This window comes from Pogona vitticeps, chromosome 4 (assembly GCF_051106095.1).
Source record: "Pogona vitticeps strain Pit_001003342236 chromosome 4, PviZW2.1, whole genome shotgun sequence".
In the NCBI taxonomy this organism is placed as follows: Eukaryota; Metazoa; Chordata; class Lepidosauria; order Squamata; family Agamidae; genus Pogona; species Pogona vitticeps.
The window spans coordinates 122,560,036-122,578,562 of record NC_135786.1 but is presented as its reverse complement, the minus strand read 5'-3'; the positions used below and the strand labels follow the sequence as shown (position 1 = coordinate 122,578,562).

Below are 18,527 nucleotides of genomic sequence, written 5' to 3'. Positions count from 1 at the left end.
GTTTCCGACACCGACAGCCAATGATTAAAAAAAGGGTTTCGTGCCCACATTAAGGATGGCGACAGAGGTCTCGATGACGAAGTAATCCACGTGACCGATGAACTCTGGGTGGGCAAGGACTACTAGACTTAAGCGGAGCAGGGAAGCGGGCAGCTGGATTGCCGCCGCCTCCAGAGGCCGGCGACCCGATTCCCGTGTGAGTGAGGGCCATGGGCCGGCTGCGCTTCCTTCCCGCCGGCGTCTCGTTACTGCTCCCCAGAGGAGGAGCCAAGCGGTGGGGCAGAGGCGCTTCTAGCACCTTGGCATCAGGTTGGTAACACATTCGAGGTAACAACAGGAGGAGGAAAGTGCGCGGGGAAAAGTTTTCGCTGCTGCTGTTGGCCCTGCATGTGCCCTGCGTGTGGAATGTGGTCTTGGGAGTCTCTCTCCCTTAACTTTGCAGAGAAAATAAATATCACTGAGTACTTTGTCAGTTTTCATCGTAATTGCTTGTCCCCGTGCAGGAACTGTATTTAGTTCGTATTCGTTTCATTGGGTACTGTTTTGCACTTTGTGAACCCTGATACTTTTATAAATTAAGTAATTTGATCACCAGTAAGTTTATAGTACAAGATGTGAAGGAGTGACTGGCTGCATGTCATTGTCCAGGGATATCCAAGAGTACTGTACTCGCAAAGTTTTTCCAACTTTTGAGGAGGCTCCTTCTATGCCCTATGGTACAAATCAGCACATGCCAAACAAGTGGATGTAACTCTTAACAAATCATGCAATATTATTATTGGCTGCGTGAAACCTACTCCCCTTGAAAAAGTCTATTGTTGGGCTAGCATGGCCCCTCCAAAAGTAATAATAACATAATAATATTTATTTATATTGCACTGTATACCAGAGCGCATTCCAGTAGTCAAAAATAGTTACAATACATCCATAACATAACTACAATGATAAAAACATACAGCGAGTAATTGTCATTTAATAAGACAACAATCAAAATAAATATAATAACAATATAATGATTGAAATACAGTAATTCTATCCCAATAGTTGCCTATTTCCATGATCAACCCCTATGGTTCCAGGTTGAACAAGTAAGTTTTTAGGTCTCGTTAGAATTTGTCCAACTGTGGTTCCATGCAAAGGTATTGTGGAAGGGAATTCCATAATTTTGGGGCCAGATGAAAAAATGCTCTAAGTCTGGAGTTAGCCACCTGGGTCCAAAGGACTAGTAAGAGCCCAGAATCCACAGTATGTTGAGAGCATATAATGAAAAATAAAATAAAGTAACACAGGGCAAAATCCATCCACTTCATGGGCATCAAACTCCCCCACCACCAGATGACAGATGGAATTGAGGAAATATTTTTTGCACTTATCTCAAGTTCTAAATATTAAACCAGAGGCTACGGTAAACCTATGGAGAACAAAAACAACACAATTTGACGAAAGGGTGAATGTCAAATAATGTCCTCCACTAGGACAATATTCTGGATAGACCATCTGAAAGTTGCTTGATAAACTTTGAAGTAGGAAGATCAAAGAATAATCAAGTAAAATGGGCCTACTTGGATACAGGACAAATGTTCTGTTAATGTGGAGAAAGTCAATTAATGCAACACTTATATGTGTGCAATTTATGTCCCACCATATGTTACATGCCTAGACTTTGGACTAACAATCAGCCTGAAGAAAACACAAGTCATGGGCCAGGGCATGGGCTCATCTTCCTCTATTAACATCTCCACGCAAGAATTGGAGGTTGTTCATGACTTTCTGCACCTTGGCACAACGATCTCTTACACTCTCTCCCTAGATGTCGATCTGAATAAACACATTGGCAAAGGAGCTACCATGTTCTCTGGACTCACAAAGAGAGTTTGGCTCAATAAGAAGCTGACGGCATATACCAAGATCCAGGTCTGTAGCGCCTGTGTCCTCAGCACACTCCTGTACTGCAGTGAGTCCTGGGCCCTTTGTGCACAGCAGGAGAGGAAGCTGAACTCCTTCCATATGCATTGCCTCCGATGCATTTTTGGTATCACCTAGCAGGACAAAGTCCCAAATAGAGTAGTCCTAGAATGAGCTGGAATTTTTAGCATATGTACATTACTGAAACAGCGATGTCTACATTGGCTTGGGCTTGTAGTGAGAACGGCTGATGGTCGGATTCCAAAAGATCTCCTGTATGGAGAATTAGTGCAGGGAAAGGGTCCCAGAGGGAGACCACAGCTGTGATACAAGGGTATCTACAAGCAGGATCTGAAAGCCTTAGGAATGGACCTCAGCAGATGGGAAACCTTGACATCTGAGCGTTCAGCCTGGAGGCAGGCGTTGCATCATGGCCTCCCAATTTGAAGAGACCTTTGTCCAGCAGGCCAAGGCAAAGAGGAAGTCCCCAAAGCAGCAAAATCAGGGAGCTGGATAGGGGACAGATTGTACAGTGGTGCCCTGCTTGACGACGATAATGCCTTCCAGCAAAATCGCTGTTAAGCGAAATTGTCGTTGTCGCGACTGCCACCTCCACCTACGTCACCACTAGAGATGACAGGCCACGATCCTTCACACACACACAGTACTTCGCTGCCACCAACCACACATAAACCTGACACCTCAGACTATGTATGGATTTTAAAATAAAAAGAATGATTTATTGATTACAGACTTAAAATGATAATCACTGATTAAAAGAATTACTTGTACTACTATATTTATCAGACCTTCACCCTGCACAGTTCTTAGTTACTTTACACACAGTTCCTTAATCACCTAACCTATACCTAACCCTGTCACTCTCTAATTCCCCAACCAACAACAACCCTCAACAACCTTTCCCTCCTTGTACACCCCCCTTATATACACAAGCTCCACCCCTATAAGACCCACCTCCTGCCTTGCCATAGGCCAGGAAACTCCAGCCTTAGCCAAGACAGGCAGGTGACGTCATGGCACACGTCACAGTCGTCAAGTAAAAAAACATTGAAATGCATTGAAAATCGGTCACTGCGTTCCAATGGGGTAAATACCTGATCGTGCAGCGAAGCTCCTCCATAGGGCGGCCATTTTCCGCACTCTGTCTTGCGAAATGAGGTCAGCAAAACATTTTGAGAGCCGCAGATCGTCATTAAGCGAAAAATTGGTTCCCGAAGCAGGGAACCAGTCGTCATGAAGCGAAAAAAAACCCATACAAACATCGTTTTGTGATCGCTATAGCGATTGCAAAATACTCATCGTCAAGTGATTTCGTCATCTATGGGGTAATCGTCAAGCGGGGCACCACTGTATTTGTCTTCAGTGTGGAAGGGATTGTCACTCTTGAATTGGCTTTCTCAGCCACACTAGACGCTGTTCCAAGTCCTCCATACAGAGCACGTTACCATAGTCTGAGACTGAAGGATGCCTAATTTAAAAAATGTGTTACAAAAAAAATCTAACAATGACCAAGACAATGCTATTGAAGTAACCCACATCTGGTCAAAAACAGTCTAATTATCTTAACTTTTTAATTTGTTTTTAATTTTACCAGTGTTCCATATATGTCCATAATTTTAAATTGTGCAACACTCTGATATGAATAAAGAAAGATAAAACAAGTCTGTTTCCTCAGATGGCTAGAATCTATGTGATCAGTGTGCATGGCTGATCAAGTGAGGTGGGTGGAGACATAAATACAGTAATGAATTGTGCAAATTAATCACATAATAATTCACTTTAAAAATTGCTAAAGAAAGTTAATCAAAGCTCATTGGTTGTGTCACTATCCTGCACTGTTAATATAAAATTATATTAAATACGGTATTCCATATGTCTGAGAAACTGGATTATTATCCACTGAAATAAAGAAATATAAAGAAAATATCCAAGCTATTAGTGAATTCTTCTCATACTTGTAATAACATGGTAAAATGAAAAATGCATTAAATATTCAATTATTGTAAGTAATTATATTTCAGTTTTATGTATCTGCTTATTTTGTTTTCTTCATGATTTTTAAAAATGTTTTCTGTTATTTCTGTTTGGGTTATGGGTTTGTGTTAAAAATTAATAATGTTTAATAGCAATGCTTAATTTGTTTTTATAGTCTTTGGTAAACTTATGAAAATTTGTTTATTTTCTATTTTATGATTAACACTGTATTTATTGTTGGGACGTTTACCCTTGTGGCCCCTGCTTGTTTTTCCTCAGAAAGGCTCACATCGCGTTTTTTTCTCGCTGCCACCAGTGGATTACCTCAATGCACAACATAAATGACATTTGTCAGAACACTTGTCTTGTGAACAGGAACAGAAATTATTTATTGAAGTGAAGCAGATTGAATAATAACAGAAGTTTCTCAGATACACATTATACATAAACCACCTTCTCTACTTATTTTCTTAACCACCTCTATCTCTCTGGCTAACCAGCCCTATCTTTAGTTCCCCCAGATCTGGGTTCAGAAGCCCCACCACTAAGCTTTTCCACAAAAGCTCTAGCAGGTCACTTCTTTACCACAGACCTCTGACTAAAAAGTACCCACAACTCCAGAAAATTCACTTTTAAACATTTGCTTCACTGGATTATTTTGTATCCTGCCGCTGGACACCAATTGTGACGTTTACCCACGTGGCTCTTTCTTGTTTCACCAAACACAGAGCTCATGCACGTATCCCAACACGTCCTTTACCTCGCTGCCACCAGTTGACCTCTGTCAACACCCTTTAATTAGAAAGATTGAGGTCCAAGCTGAGTATAAAGTTGAACAACACAGGTTTATTGATTACAGTTTGCTTAAGCAGGTTCTTCACAGACCTTAATGTATTCATTTGATTATTAATAACTTGTTTGACTCTTAACTCTTTTAGCTCTCTATAAGTTCTACACTCTTAACTCCTAACTCTGCTACCCTCTCTAACTACTACAGACTAGCTTCTATTTCAGACTCTCGTCTCTTCCCTATCTGCTCCCTATCTGACTCCTCTTCTCCAGCCAAGCCTCATGTAGCTGCTGACTCCTCCAGCCCTCTCATAGGTTCCTGCAAATCAGCCCATGAGTATGAATGGCATGAGTGACGTGGGCGGTCGCCACAATTGTTTTCTCAGTTTATTTCACTTTTTTGTATTGTTAAACTTCTTAATCTTTTTAATAGACTTCATTATATTTAATTGATTTTTCTGTTTCCCAGATGTCAATAGTTTTGTCACTCGGACGAAAACATGTGGGGAATTGCGTTCTACTCATGTAGGTCAAAACGTCACCCTTTGTGGATGGATTCAGTATCAAAGGTAAGTAGAAAACAAACACATTTAGAATGATGGGGTAGCTGGTGCTACCGGTAACTATTAAATCCCTTTATAAAGTAATAGTCAGCTTAGTATTTGGTTTCCAACAGAGGCCAGCCCAATGGTTCTGGCAGACATACAAGCAAAGTGTCTGGTATGTGCGAGGCATGTGACTGCATGTGTGACCAACACACACGCGGCACCTTGTCAGTTAGCCAGTACACATTATTAGAGTATGCCATTCCATACATCAGTCTGTATGGGAGGCAATTATATAGATGTAGTACTGTATTACTCAATTGCTGCCTGAATTAATTAGAGTTACTTTGGATTCCTTGGATCTTAACTTTCTAACCACCTTCAGATAACTTTTCATTAAGAAGTGCATTAAGGTGTAATTTTTTCCCCAGGGTTGGTCAACAATATAGAAAAAAATCAGTTGTGATTTTGAGCAGTATTGGTGGACACATCTAATGGGATGGCTGGGCAATGTTCCACGAACCTTCTTTAAATATAGTGTGCTTGGAATTTTTAGGGTAGGTTCATGTCTATTTAATAATTTGAACTATTTCAGCTGTGTTTTCATAGAAGATTTACCAGGTGACTGTGGCTAGAGAAATGCAGCAGAATTGTTTGATCTTGCTTCTCTAAAGGCAATACCTTTTTCTTAGTACATATAATATAAATTTTGGGCAAGATCCAACCAAAATAAAGCCTTTTGGATACAGAAGTGCAAGCATATAAACTGAAATCTCCCACACACAAAAGTGGGATTTAAAATAGTTTGAGGCTGACTCTTTTTGTTTTTAACAGTTATTATACTGTTTGTTTGTTTTTATCTTGCCTTTTTCCTTTGAAGGACCCACTCTGATGTTTAAATAAACCAAAAAGTATTTGTAGAATCTAAGGAATACAAGCGAAGGTTTGATTCCTGCAAAGTACCATTTCATATAATACATAGAGAACAGATTCATCTAATGATCCTCATAAAAATCTTCTTGCAGTAAGAAAACTAATTTGTTAGAGGAGAGGGCCTAATCTAATGTTATCTCTGATTTAAAATTGTTTGGGTGAGAGATTGTCCTTCCTGTAGATCAACATTTTGAGTCCCAGGAACTCTGTAGCAAATTATTTATCTGCATATAATGTGGTTGTAATGTAAATGTTTACTGTGGCATATTTTAAACTTAACTGTGTTTGGATTACTTGTGGCTAGACAAGAGCAGTTTGTGATTTTGAGAGACTTCCAGGGACTCACCCAGCTTCTTATACCTCAGGACCAGGTAAGAGTTTAGAGGTGATATTTATCTGGTTATATTGCATCAAGCTGCTGTTTCAGACACTATTTAAGGATGTGTAGAATGTTGCAGTCCCTCTGCTTCTGACATTGCAATCCTAAACTTGATTTTTTTGTTTTGTATGTTAGCTGTGATATTTGCATTTTGATAGATGCCTCTTGAGTTTGTACTGTGTGTATGCATGCAAGATTTATCATGGAGTACTCTAAGGTGAATCCTTCAAATTCTGTGTTCTCATTGTTTTTAATTAATCAAGGTTTTAGTCCTCAACGTGAGTATACATCTGAAGTCAGGTTGATAGTGCCTAAAACGAGATTCAGAGTTCTTGTGGAAGAGGTTTTATGTGTGCATTGACACCTGATTTCCCCTCAAACTCTATGACCTTCTCCCTCATATTCATTTCTGCACCTATATACAGCTCTCATTAAAAAAACCATTTATAGTGCCAGAATGTGGATTTACCTCTTAATTTTCTGTTAGCTAAAATGTGGAAACATCCAACTGTATGAAATCTATTTTTATGGATTCCCTTATTTAATTTCTTGTTTTCTATGTTATTGTCTTGTTTTGCTTCCAGATAACTCAAGGCGTTTTCCATACTTCTCTCCTTGCACATATTTTAACCTCTTAACAAACTTTTGGGGTAGAATAGGTTGAGCTGTGGTCATCCAGTAAACTTCCCAGCAGAATGGGCATCTGAACATGCTTTCAGATGTAGCACAGTAACATTCACTCTTTAATAGGATTGGATACCATTCAGAAATACTGGCATTGTATTCATGCTGGGGCAATATGCAACATGCCTTCAAGGATATTTTTTTTAAAAAATCTGGCTCTTTCAACCTTTGGTCACTAAGTTAATGTCTTTTGAGTTAATTATTTTGTATTGGTCAGGTAGAAAGAAGTTTGGGCAGTGCTCTGTTCATGGGCTATTGATCAATTTCAAGCCCAGCATAGGCATAATTTGCCATTGGCCAGGCCCCATGTATGTTGACAGGGGCTCATTGCTACTGCTGCCTATTGTCCAGTGCACAGTTCTCTGCCCCCTCAAAATGTATAAGAAGCACTATGACTCCGTTTTGTTACCAAAGTGGAGAAGGTCTCTGGGGTGAGAGAGTAGGGGGGAAGACATGTGGTGTAATCAAATGCACAAGATCTTTTCTTCTTCATTTCCACTATGCTTTCAGATCCTTTCCTCCGGTCAACACAAGGAGGAACATCTCTTTGACTCCAACTTCAGAAGCCTCTCCTCAGTGCTCACAATCTCCTAGATCCCATATTAATGGTAGAGCAGGCATCGGCTACCATCCATTTGAAAAACTATATGGAGACTTCAGAGTAAAGCACAGAAACCATAGGTCTCCCCTATTTGTTTGGACTATAGTCTTCACTCCTGACTGCTAGGCTGAAGTTAGCCATGACCAATAAACCTGCCTCTGTACTGAAAGCATTCCCAAATCTCATGTTCATTCTTTCCATCTTTCTGTAGGCTTCTTCCCATTTGAAGAAGATTTTATATGACGCTCCCGTTGAATCTGTTGTGAGAGTGACAGGGACTGTAGTTCCCAGGCCTCCAGAACAGGCAAACCCCGTATGTGCTTTGATAAGAGTTTTCTTGTACATTTCTCAGATGTATTTTAGTTATTTCAAAATACCAAGCAAAATACCATTTGGCTGTATGACGATGGGTTCAGCGCAAAGCCGAAGTCAGTCTCCACTCCTGTCTTGGTTTCTGAGATGGAGAAAGGACACAAAGGCTTGGGTCTCCTTGTGGTCAGTGTTATTCAGGCAGTTAATGAAAACTAAATTAATAAATTGGTTGACTGATGCAACACACTTATGTCCTGGTCACTTTATTAGTAGTTATGGTCACCACACTATTACATAACTTGTAAGTAAAAATGTTTACATTTTTTACAACTACTTCTTCCCCATTTTAGAAAATGCCAACTGGTGACATAGAAGTGAAAGTGGACACAGCAGAGGTCTTAAACTTGTGTAAAAAACTACCCTTTGAAGTGAAAGAAGTCTCTAAGGTAGATATTTTAACCTTCTTCGGGATGTGCTATTTTGTGTTGTGTATCTTTGGATTCCTGTAAGACTTTTCACTTCCTATCCTCCATGCATCTGTTAAAAATGGAAGGATTTTCAAATTCCAAACCAAATCAGCCTAGTTTATGTGAGGTCTGAATAGAAGCTGAACAGTCAGATTCAGATCTGTGTCTGGAGCACAAATTGGATAGGGCACAATTTCTTTCAGCTTCTTTCCCGCTTGCTTTCCTTTCCTTTTTTTATAAAAGACAACAACAAACTTTAAAGGTTCCTACTATGTTACTCTTATACCTGCCTGAAATTACACAATTTAATCTATCAATGCAAAAACAAAAAACAATGTAATAGACATTTTGGTTTTCTGAGGCACTGACTTTACAAACCCACAAATTGATTCAGATGAGGGGCACAGCTGAGTCTGACTAAATGGAGATACAGTGGTACCTCGCAAGACGATGACCTTGCTAAATGACAAATCTGCATAACGATGACTTTTTGCAATCGCTATAGCGATTCGCAAAACAGTAATTCCAATGGGGGATTTTCGCTGGACGTCAATTAGGTCTGTGCTTCATGAACCGTTTGTTCGCAATACAACAATTTTTTCCGCTGATCATCAGCTTTGCAAAATGGCTTCCCTGTGTTTTCCGGACCCATGCTTCGCAGGGCAGCCATTTTTACAGCTGATCGGCGCTCGCAAAATGGCTTCCCTATGGGCGATCTTCACTGGACGACGAGGTATTTTCCCCATTGGAACCCATTAAACCGGGTTTCAATGCATTCCAATGGGGAAAGGGTTTTCGCATGACGACGATTTCGCTAAACTGCTATTTCAATGGGACGGATTATCGTCATGTGGGGCACCACTGTACATTTGAAAATCCTGAACTGTCCTACAGACAGGACCAGGGGACACATCCTTAGTTTGTAAAGAGCACTGTGTTGATCTGCGCCTATAATTAACAACAAAAGTAGTAGTTTTGGGTTTGTTTAAACTCTGCATAATTTGCATTCACTGATACCATTAAAAACAAAGAGTAACAGCAGTGCTTGGGAAGCAAAGGAGATATTTGAGAATAATGATCAGCATTCAGGAATACTTCTTAATGACAGAAAGATCACATTTACTCTCTTTTAAAAATAGATTGAAGGACTGAAACCAACAGTCTTAATTTTGCATCTTTTAAAAACTGTATCCCATTCCCCATTTGCTTAGAAAAATGAGGCTTTGCGAATGCAGTATCGCTATTTAGATTTGCGCAGTGTCCAGATGCAGTACAACCTACGTCTGAGATCCCAGATGGTGATGAGAATGAGAGAATTCCTCTGCAATCATCATGGTGAGAGATGAATTGTTAGTAGCTGTATGTTAAGTTATTTCCTTTTCCCCTTTTACTTACTCTCCTGCTCACAAATATATAAAAACATGTTTCAGGGTTTGTGGACGTAGAAACTCCAACTCTATTCAAGAAGACTCCAGGAGTAGGTATTCCAGTGTCTCCCCCCCCCCCCCATATATACTGTTTGATAAACGATTCAATTGTTCTACATTTTCCGTTCAGAAAGAGTATGGATCAGGTGGTCTAAGCAGTTAAGATAAAAGTGGTCACAATACAACAAAGGGTGGCAAATAGAGACGGGCAGGAACCTTTTATTCAGAGGTCTGTGCCAGGAGGTCATTTGTGCAGCACCACACAAAAGGTAGCTTTTACAGGTATGTTCTGAGGATACAGAGACAGGCAGGTGTCTCAATGAATTCCTCAGTCCTTAGATCTCCTTTGATGCTAGGTTTAGGGAAAATGTTCTCTTCACCCTACTTCAAGTTGCCTAGGCAGGCATCGCCCTTTTCCCTAGCCACATGGAATTTTAAACCACAGGGGTGAGGTTCTCTGGGTCTAACCCCACTCTTAGAGCTTTCTACCAGGTAACGAACATCCCACAATTTATTTACCATGACAAAAGGCTCTTTCTTCCCACCTTTCCTAGATTAGAAAACTGGCCCTTGTTCCCTTACTTTAAAGTCAGGTTTTACTTTCCTATTGTAAGTCTTTCCTGACTGATCAATTGCACTGTTGGGGAGCGACTGAATGTGGGGAAGATCCTCAGACAGGAGGCTCCACTGGGTCCCTCCTGGCCTGACCGCTCTCACCATAAGAGGATTTTTATAGATAGATATTAATAAAATCAAAATCAAGTAGGTATTATTTAAAATTGTGTTGGAAAGGGTATTAGAAAACAGGTACTTTTCATATGTGGTGGGAATATTGGAATGTTGGCAGTTGGTCTTTAAGGAAACAAATAACTAAAGGTTAGAAGTTTGTCCTAAAATAATATTTTTATCAAAACTTGATAGGGTGCAATGTATTTGTACAAATAAAGAACTAATTTTCAACGTATTAACAGTGGCAATATTGTAAAAATTGCAAAATTGTAGCTAGGAATTGGAAAACAATGTATAACTTTCAATTAAATATTGAGGAAGTCTGTTAAACCTTCCAAGGAGACCTTGTAAAAAATGGTTTTGTGGAACCTTTGTCATGCATTGATTTGAATTAGAATGCTCATATATTTTATTCAAAGATAAATTAATGTCTGTGCAATTTCCTGCTATGCTTTTTCAAAAATACCAGGGTGCAAAGGAATTTGTGGTGCCTTCACGAGAAGCTGGAAAGTTCTATTCATTGCCCCAGAGTCCTCAACAATTTAAGCAGCTACTAATGGTTGGAGGTCTGGACAGGTGAGTTTCTTGGAAACATTGTCTTCTACAATAAGGGTGAAAACTGTGTTCTTTAGGCTGTTGGTGGGTTGTGGGGAAGAGATGTAGGTGTATTACAGAAATCATTTCCCTCATGAGTCTGCTACTCAGATCCATAATAATGAGAGAGTTGTCAGGTTGTAAAGGAAAATCTCTAAAAGTCAACTTAGCATAAGCCTTTCCTCATAGTTCTTAGAGAAGGATGTTTGTTTGGCATACTATGAGACCCTTTCAATTCCTTTGGAGAGCAGAAGTTTGTTTCCTAGCTTTCACTACTGAACTTTGGAGGCAGCCTATGAAGCCCAAACTTTAGTAATGTGACAAGAGAGTCTACACACACACACCGCAAAATATAAGATTACTTTGTCAGTGTAAATAAATTGTGCTGTGGAGGGATCAGTGTCAACAACAAATCATGCTTAGTTAGTAAGCCACGCCAACATATGAAGCTCTGACTAAGGGCTTCACAGTTACAAAGCATAACTGAGCACAAACCATCACCATTATCCTGAAATTGTGCTCTTTCCCCTTTTTGTCTAATTTCTGTTCAATGTCCAGTTTAGTTATGGACTATGGGAAGGCAGTTATTTTACTTGTGAGCATAACTGCTGTTCCAGCATTGCCTCCTGCTCCTAGCAAGAGGCAGCTGTCCATTAACACAGTAATTTACTTTGTAAGGTTTGTGAAGAAACAGGAGTATCTGCCCAGCTACACCTCAGTTCTTTCCACTTTAATGTAGGGAACCCCAAGGAAGGCACAGGGATGAGAAAACCCCTTGTCCACCTGGACTATTTCCTTCCACTTCCTGGCATGCAATCCCTTCCTTTTTAGGAAGTATATTACACACCTGTGCTATGTGCACTGCCAACATCCCCATATATGTCTTCTTGGCCTCAAACTCCAGTAAGAGGCCAAGATACAGTGGTGCCCCACAAGACGATGTTAATTCATTCCATTGAAATCGCTTTCTAGTGAAAACATCGTCTTGCAAAAACTGTTTCCCCATTGGAATGCACTGAAATCCATTTAATGCGTTCCAATGGGGAAAAATCGTCTTCGTTTTGCAAAGATCGCCCATAGGGTAGCCATTTTGCGAAGCGCCGATCAGCTGTTAAAATGGCTGTCTTGCGAAGCATCGGTCCTGAAAACACCCGTTTTGTGAAGCGCCGAAATCGTCTTGTGAAAAACAGTTTGTGAAGCACGGACCCAAACATCATCCAGCGGAAATCACCCATTGGAAACACTGTTTTGCGAAGTGCTATAGCAATCGCAAAACCTCGTCATGTAGATTCGTTGTTTTGCGAGGTCATCGTCTAGCGGGGCACCACTGTACTAGGAACTAGTACCTAGATTTATTCTGTATGCAAAAAAACCAATCTCCTGGATAACTCCTGGATAAGATTTTATGTATTTTATTTTAAAAAATTAAAATAAAAAAGGATTAAATGGCTACAAAAAGCAAAAAGAGAAAGTTACTCAAAAGCTTCTTGGCAGTATAGACTCAAATCACAAGGTTGCAGAATCAGCCTTAAACAAAAAATAAAGAAAAAAGAAACATTGTGGCATCTTAAAGACTAATTGCAATGTTTTAATGTGAGCTTTCCTGGACAAGTCCAGTTCTTCAGACAACTAAAGCTCACATTAAGACATAGCAGTTATTCTTTAAGGCACCATGGTGTTTTCGTCTTTATTTTTGTCTTGTTTTTGCCTGACACGCTAGGACAGACTAACATGGCAATCTCCTAACCTAGATGTTGCTTATTCCTAAACCATGCTATTACTTGAACAAGGTATCTTCTTTTGTAATCTGCCTCTTCTAGAGAGACAGTTGACCCCTGGCCTCAAGATGCTGCATTCTCTTTGTCCTGCATCTAATGGGCTTCTTTACAGAGAATGTTGTCTGATGTTGCAGATGCTTCAAATACCTGTCCTTACAATTAATCCTTTGAAATGACTCTCAGGCTAATGGATTATCTCCTCAATGGGGATTAATCCTTTACTACCAACTCCCATGCCCTATGCACAGGAAGGAGCTTTCCCAGAGTTGGAATATACAGTGGTGCCCCGCATAGTGATGATAATCCATTCCGGAAAAATCGTCGCTATGTGGATTCGTCGCTATGTGAAACAAAAAAGCCCGTAGGAATGCATTAAAACACGTTTAATGCATTGCTGTGTGCAAAAAACTCACCGTTAAGCGAAAATCCTCCATATGGCCGCCATTTTCGCTGCCCGGTAAGCGAGGAATGGGCGCGAAAACACAGCGGGTGGCCATTTTTTTTACCCGGTGGCCATTTTGGAACCGCCGATCAGCTGTTAGGAAAACATCGCTATGCGGAAATCAGTAAGTGAAACAGTTTACCGATCATCGCAATGCGATTTTTTCCTATCTAAATCGTCGCAATGCAATCCCTTTTGCAATTGCAAAAGCTTAATCGCTATGCAGATTCGTCGTTAAACGGGGCGCCCGTTAAGCGAGTCACCACTGTACGTGTCAAAAGCCTGTTTTGAACCATTCCTCAGATAAACAAACAGAAGAGTTATGGACTTTTCTCCTCGGAAATGTATCCTGAGTAATTCCAGTGACGGAGAGCAATTCAAATGTTTATTTCCATCACACCTCATGATTTCTTCTAGCATACATTACAATTTCCTGTAGCCCCATTACAGTCTGTGGCCTTCATTTCCAATATCAGGTACTTCCAAGTTGCCCGTTGCTATCGAGATGAAGGTTCAAGGCCAGACAGACAGCCTGAATTCACTCAGGTAGTATATCTTTATTGTCTGTTTTTCATTTATTTTAAATAAATAGTTTATTTTATATTTTAAATGAATGAAATTAATGAATTCTAATCCTGAGGAAAGATGGGATGGTGCTGTTCATGATTCATTTTAAGATGTGTGCTGCCTGTCCTGTTGGTGAGTTACTTTTGATTTGCCAGTCCCAGAAGATGTGGTTTCCAAAAGTTTGGGAATCATGCCTTTTCAACATCCATATACATATTTGGTAATTTTAAGAGCAAAACTTTAAAATATGCTAAGTGTCTTTTACAATGGCAGTATTACTTGGTAAAATATATTACTTGTAAAACCTCCTTCTGCTTGTAAGCTTTCCAGGAAGCAAAATGGAGCCAAATGGCTGCCAGGAGTTGAAACATTATTTGGGACAAGCCTGGGAAAGTGCCCTTTTGGCCACACTGGTTGAGCACTTCCACACCAACAGCAGTCACCATAACTGGATATGGGACATATGTGCCCAGTAGTGCAGGTCTACTGGGATACCCAGTGTGGGTGTAGTGAACAAAGGAATGGAGTAGGATTCTAGAGACCTGTGTACAAATCCCCACTCGCCATAGAATCTATCTGGGTGTGTGGAACTGATAAAACCACTCCTTAAATATCCCACTTACCTTAAAAACCCTATTAGGGTCACTATAAGTTGTTCCGACTCGTTGTTGTGACTGTTACCAACCATCAGTAGTGAAAGTGCAGGTCTAGAGAATTTGCAACCCTGCGAAGACTGTTGATGGTTGTTCCTTGTCACCTAGTCAGTGATGACGTATGATGGGAATAATAGTTTCTTCACTTTAGTCTCTGTGTAGTCACACAACTGGGTGCTTTGTGCCTGCACAGATGATCCTACAGAATGTTTTGGAGCTTAAGTCTCATGTCTCTTCTCTGTGGCCAATATGCATATGCTCTGCCCAGTTCCCTCGGCCCCTTTTTTTCTGCCAAGACAAATCAGTTTAGTATCCAGATGCCCAACAACTCCATTTGGAGAATCGTTCCCAAATAAAGAGAATTTTACAGCAGGCCAGAAAACCTACTAACAAGGCATTCCTTTATAAATGGGAAAAAATTCAAGCTTATATTCTATCAATAAATGAAGTTAGTATCCCAATATCAATCTGTACTAAAGTTACTCAGATTATAAAGGCACCTTTTGAGCGTATGGCAACTTCACAATGGAGACTGTTAACTTTTAAAATAGCATTTTTATAGCGATCACATCTGTGAGAAGAGCGGGTGAAATCACAGCTTTAAGAAGTGACTCACCATATATCTAGTTCCATAAGGTCAAAGTTACTCTGTATACTGATATAACATTTTTACTAAAGGTTTACTACTATTCCACATGTTTCAGCCTATAATACTGCCAACCTTTTTCCCATAATCAAAAAATGATTTAGAAAAAAACATTGCACTCTTGATGTTAGAAGAGCATTGGCAAGAACTAAAGAATTCAGATAAACTTCTAGATTATTTGTTTGCTCTAATGTCCCATGGAAAGGTGAAGCAGTCTCATCATAAAGGTTTTCAAAATGAGTGATAGAGTTAATAAAAATAGTTTATAGTTCAGCTCAACTTGAAATCCTATTTCAAGTTAGAGGCCATTCAGCTAGATTGATAGTGTCCTCAGCAGCATTTTTAAGAGGAACAGACCTACGGACAATTTGTAGGGCTCCTACTTGATCACAGCCCTTAATGTTTGAAAGCCACTGTAGACTAGATTTAAGGGCTCAGAGGGAGGCATCTTTTGGTAGGTCAGCTTTATCATCTATTTTGGCATGACTCCCACCACTGTTAATACCAGCTTTCTAGTCACCCAATTGTGTGCATACATAGAGACCACGATGAAGAACAGATTACTCACCCATAACTGTGGTTCTTCAAGTGGTCTTCTATGTATTCACACTCTTGATTCGCCATTGTAATTTAATCGTTAAGCAGTGGATACATTGGGACTGAGGGGAATGGGCGGAGCATGTGCTACAGAGAAGAGACACGAGACTTAAGCTCTGAAACATTCTGTAGGATCATCTGCGCAGGCACAAAGCACCCAATTGTGTGACTACATAGCCACATTTGGAAGCCTGTTCACTTCTCACTTCTCAGGTAGCGCTTGTTACCGGGTTAATAAATGAACAGATGAAGGGATACGAATGCAGGAATGGGTGGGATTATAATATCCAGAATGCCTTCTGGCTGTACTCTAATCAGCTGTCTGATCCTAAAGCTATTGCAGAAAATTTACAATAGCCACTCTGAGGTTCCATTTTAATGAAATCAGATTGTGAGTGAGTGAAAGGACCTCATCCACCAGAATGTTGCTTTGCTTTTGTTTTCAAGGGTTGCCCTGGGTTGTGATCTTGGCAAACATGGCAGTGTGTTGCCAAGTCCTTAGCAATAGGAGGCAGCCCAGGAGTGAACTGTCTGATTGAACAAACTTCTCATTCTTCCCCACTGGCTCTCATAGCTATAGAGTAAGCTGCCTGTGCCAGATCTGTTAAGAGCCTTTTGGGCACAATGCAGCACCCTCTAGATCAGTGGTGTCGAACTGTGGCCCTCCAGATGTTCTTGGCCTTCAACTCCCAGAAATCCTGGCCAGCAGAGGTGGTGGTGAAGGCTTCTGGGAGTTGAAGTCCAAGAACATCTGGAGGGCCACAGTTCGACACCACTGCTCTAGATTATGGATCCAGATGCAAAAAAATCACCCAGCTTTGGCCCAAATGACCTTTGCACTATCTGAGGCAAAGTATTGCAGGTCCGTTAAATCTGAAAGAATGGGAAGATCAGTGTGAAATTCAGAGGAAAAAGGAGCAACGGACAAGGAAAGGGGTGGGAGGTCTGGAGTGAGCAGCTTGCTTTGCAGTAGCAGCAAATTTGTTTCCCTGACATTTCCCTGACTCGCAAAGTCCTGCTGGGAAGCATGGGCAAGGCCAGGACAGACAACCATGAAGTGGGGAGAATAAAAGGAAAGAGCAGAGTGCAGGGCTAGCAGTTGAAACAGGAGAGCCATCAGATTTCAGGAAAACATGTTTTTTCCAAAGTTCTCCGGAGCAGTAACAACTTTAAAGAGCACATTTAAAATCAGTATAAATGACAGCAGTTGATTGGAGGCTAGAATGAGAGCTCTTATTAAAGCAAAAGTTCAGTAGCCTGAGCAGAGCAGACATAATCACTGCAGATTTGTCCTGCCTGGTCCTGCAGCAGGATTGGAAGGGTTAACACTTTAATAAGATGCAAAAAGTCATGGAAGCAGTGTTTCTCCTCTGTGGGGAAGAGGGAGGCAGTTTTCAAAGGGTTAAGTAGCATAAAGAGATGCTGTCTTAAGTCACAAACAGTTGCTCATATGCTTTGAGTCTGGAGGGAGAAAGGTGCTGTATCTGCCCTGTGGAGAAGGGGGGAATGAAAATAAACTCTCGTGAGGGACAGAGACCACTGCTCCCATCCTGAGGGAGGCAGCTGATACGGCTTTAGGACGAGCGGGTAAGCCAGGGCTGCAGGGTCAAGAGAGGTACAGGGCAGTAGGAAGTCAATAGGAGTCAAAGGCTGAACAAGAATGCCAGAAGACTGCACATACATCTAAGATCACTACATTTAACTAAACATTCACATAAAAGATACTGAACAGTGTAAAAGTGCAAAGATTCAGAAAATAAACATAAATCAAGCCAATTTCCCTCATAACTTAATTTTGGAAAAGGGAACAAGAAGATCCTAACTTCCCATTTGAAAACCTCATTCTAGCTTAATTAAACAGAATGGCACAGCTAAGAGGGCATATATTTGAACTGCTTCAGAGAAAAAGAATACAATAAAACACTTAGCATTCACTGGTTATGGAAAAGGAGAACTTTGAATATTGGTCATTGTAACGAATGCCCAAGTCGCTCCGGTCAATCACAGCGGAACCTCATGTGCATAAGCCAGTGAGAAGACAGGAGAGGCCGAGGTTTGTCAGTTAGTCAGTTGGAGAGTTAGAGAGAAGAAGGAGTGAGGTTTGCTGAGAGAGAGATAGTCAGAGATAGAGAGAAAATTGTTACTAATAAATATAAACTGGTTAAATTGAAAATAAGTAAACAAGAAGTGATCTAGTGTGGAACATAAAATACATTGGTACCTCGCAAGACGATTACCCCGCAAAACAACGAAAAAGCATGACGAGGTTTTGCGATCGCCATTGCGCTTCACAAAACAGTGTTTCCTACGGGCGATTTTCGCTATATGATTTTTCGGACCGTGCTTCGCAAGACGGGTTATTTTTCCCCTGGGGCCGATGCTTCGCAAGACAACTATTTTAACAGCTGATTGGCGGCTTTGCAAAATGGCTTCCCTATGGGCAATCTTTGCAAAACGGGTGTTTTCGGGACCGATGCTTCGCAA

General features: G+C 40.6%; 1 protein-coding gene across 2 annotated transcripts in view; it reads left to right on the top strand.

Annotated features, from left to right (window-relative positions):
• The first annotated feature begins 99 nt into the window (after positions 1 to 99).
• Positions 100 to 18,527, top strand: part of DARS2 (aspartyl-tRNA synthetase 2, mitochondrial) — a 37,483-nt gene continuing 19,055 nt past the window's right edge. The window contains exons 1-9 of one of the 2 annotated variants that reach the window (XM_020798537.3): positions 100 to 309; positions 5,159 to 5,258; positions 6,472 to 6,538; positions 8,043 to 8,144; positions 8,494 to 8,589; positions 9,822 to 9,945; positions 10,041 to 10,087; positions 11,236 to 11,342; positions 14,057 to 14,126. In XM_020798537.3, coding sequence (XP_020654196.3) covers positions 210 to 309; positions 5,159 to 5,258; positions 6,472 to 6,538; positions 8,043 to 8,144; positions 8,494 to 8,589; positions 9,822 to 9,945; positions 10,041 to 10,087; positions 11,236 to 11,342; positions 14,057 to 14,126 — 813 coding nt within the window. In that variant the 5' untranslated portion in view covers positions 100 to 209. The remainder of the gene's footprint in view (positions 310 to 5,158; positions 5,259 to 6,471; positions 6,539 to 8,042; positions 8,145 to 8,493; positions 8,590 to 9,821; positions 9,946 to 10,040; positions 10,088 to 11,235; positions 11,343 to 14,056; positions 14,127 to 18,527) is intronic. The other variant, XM_072998238.2, reaches the window with a different exon arrangement.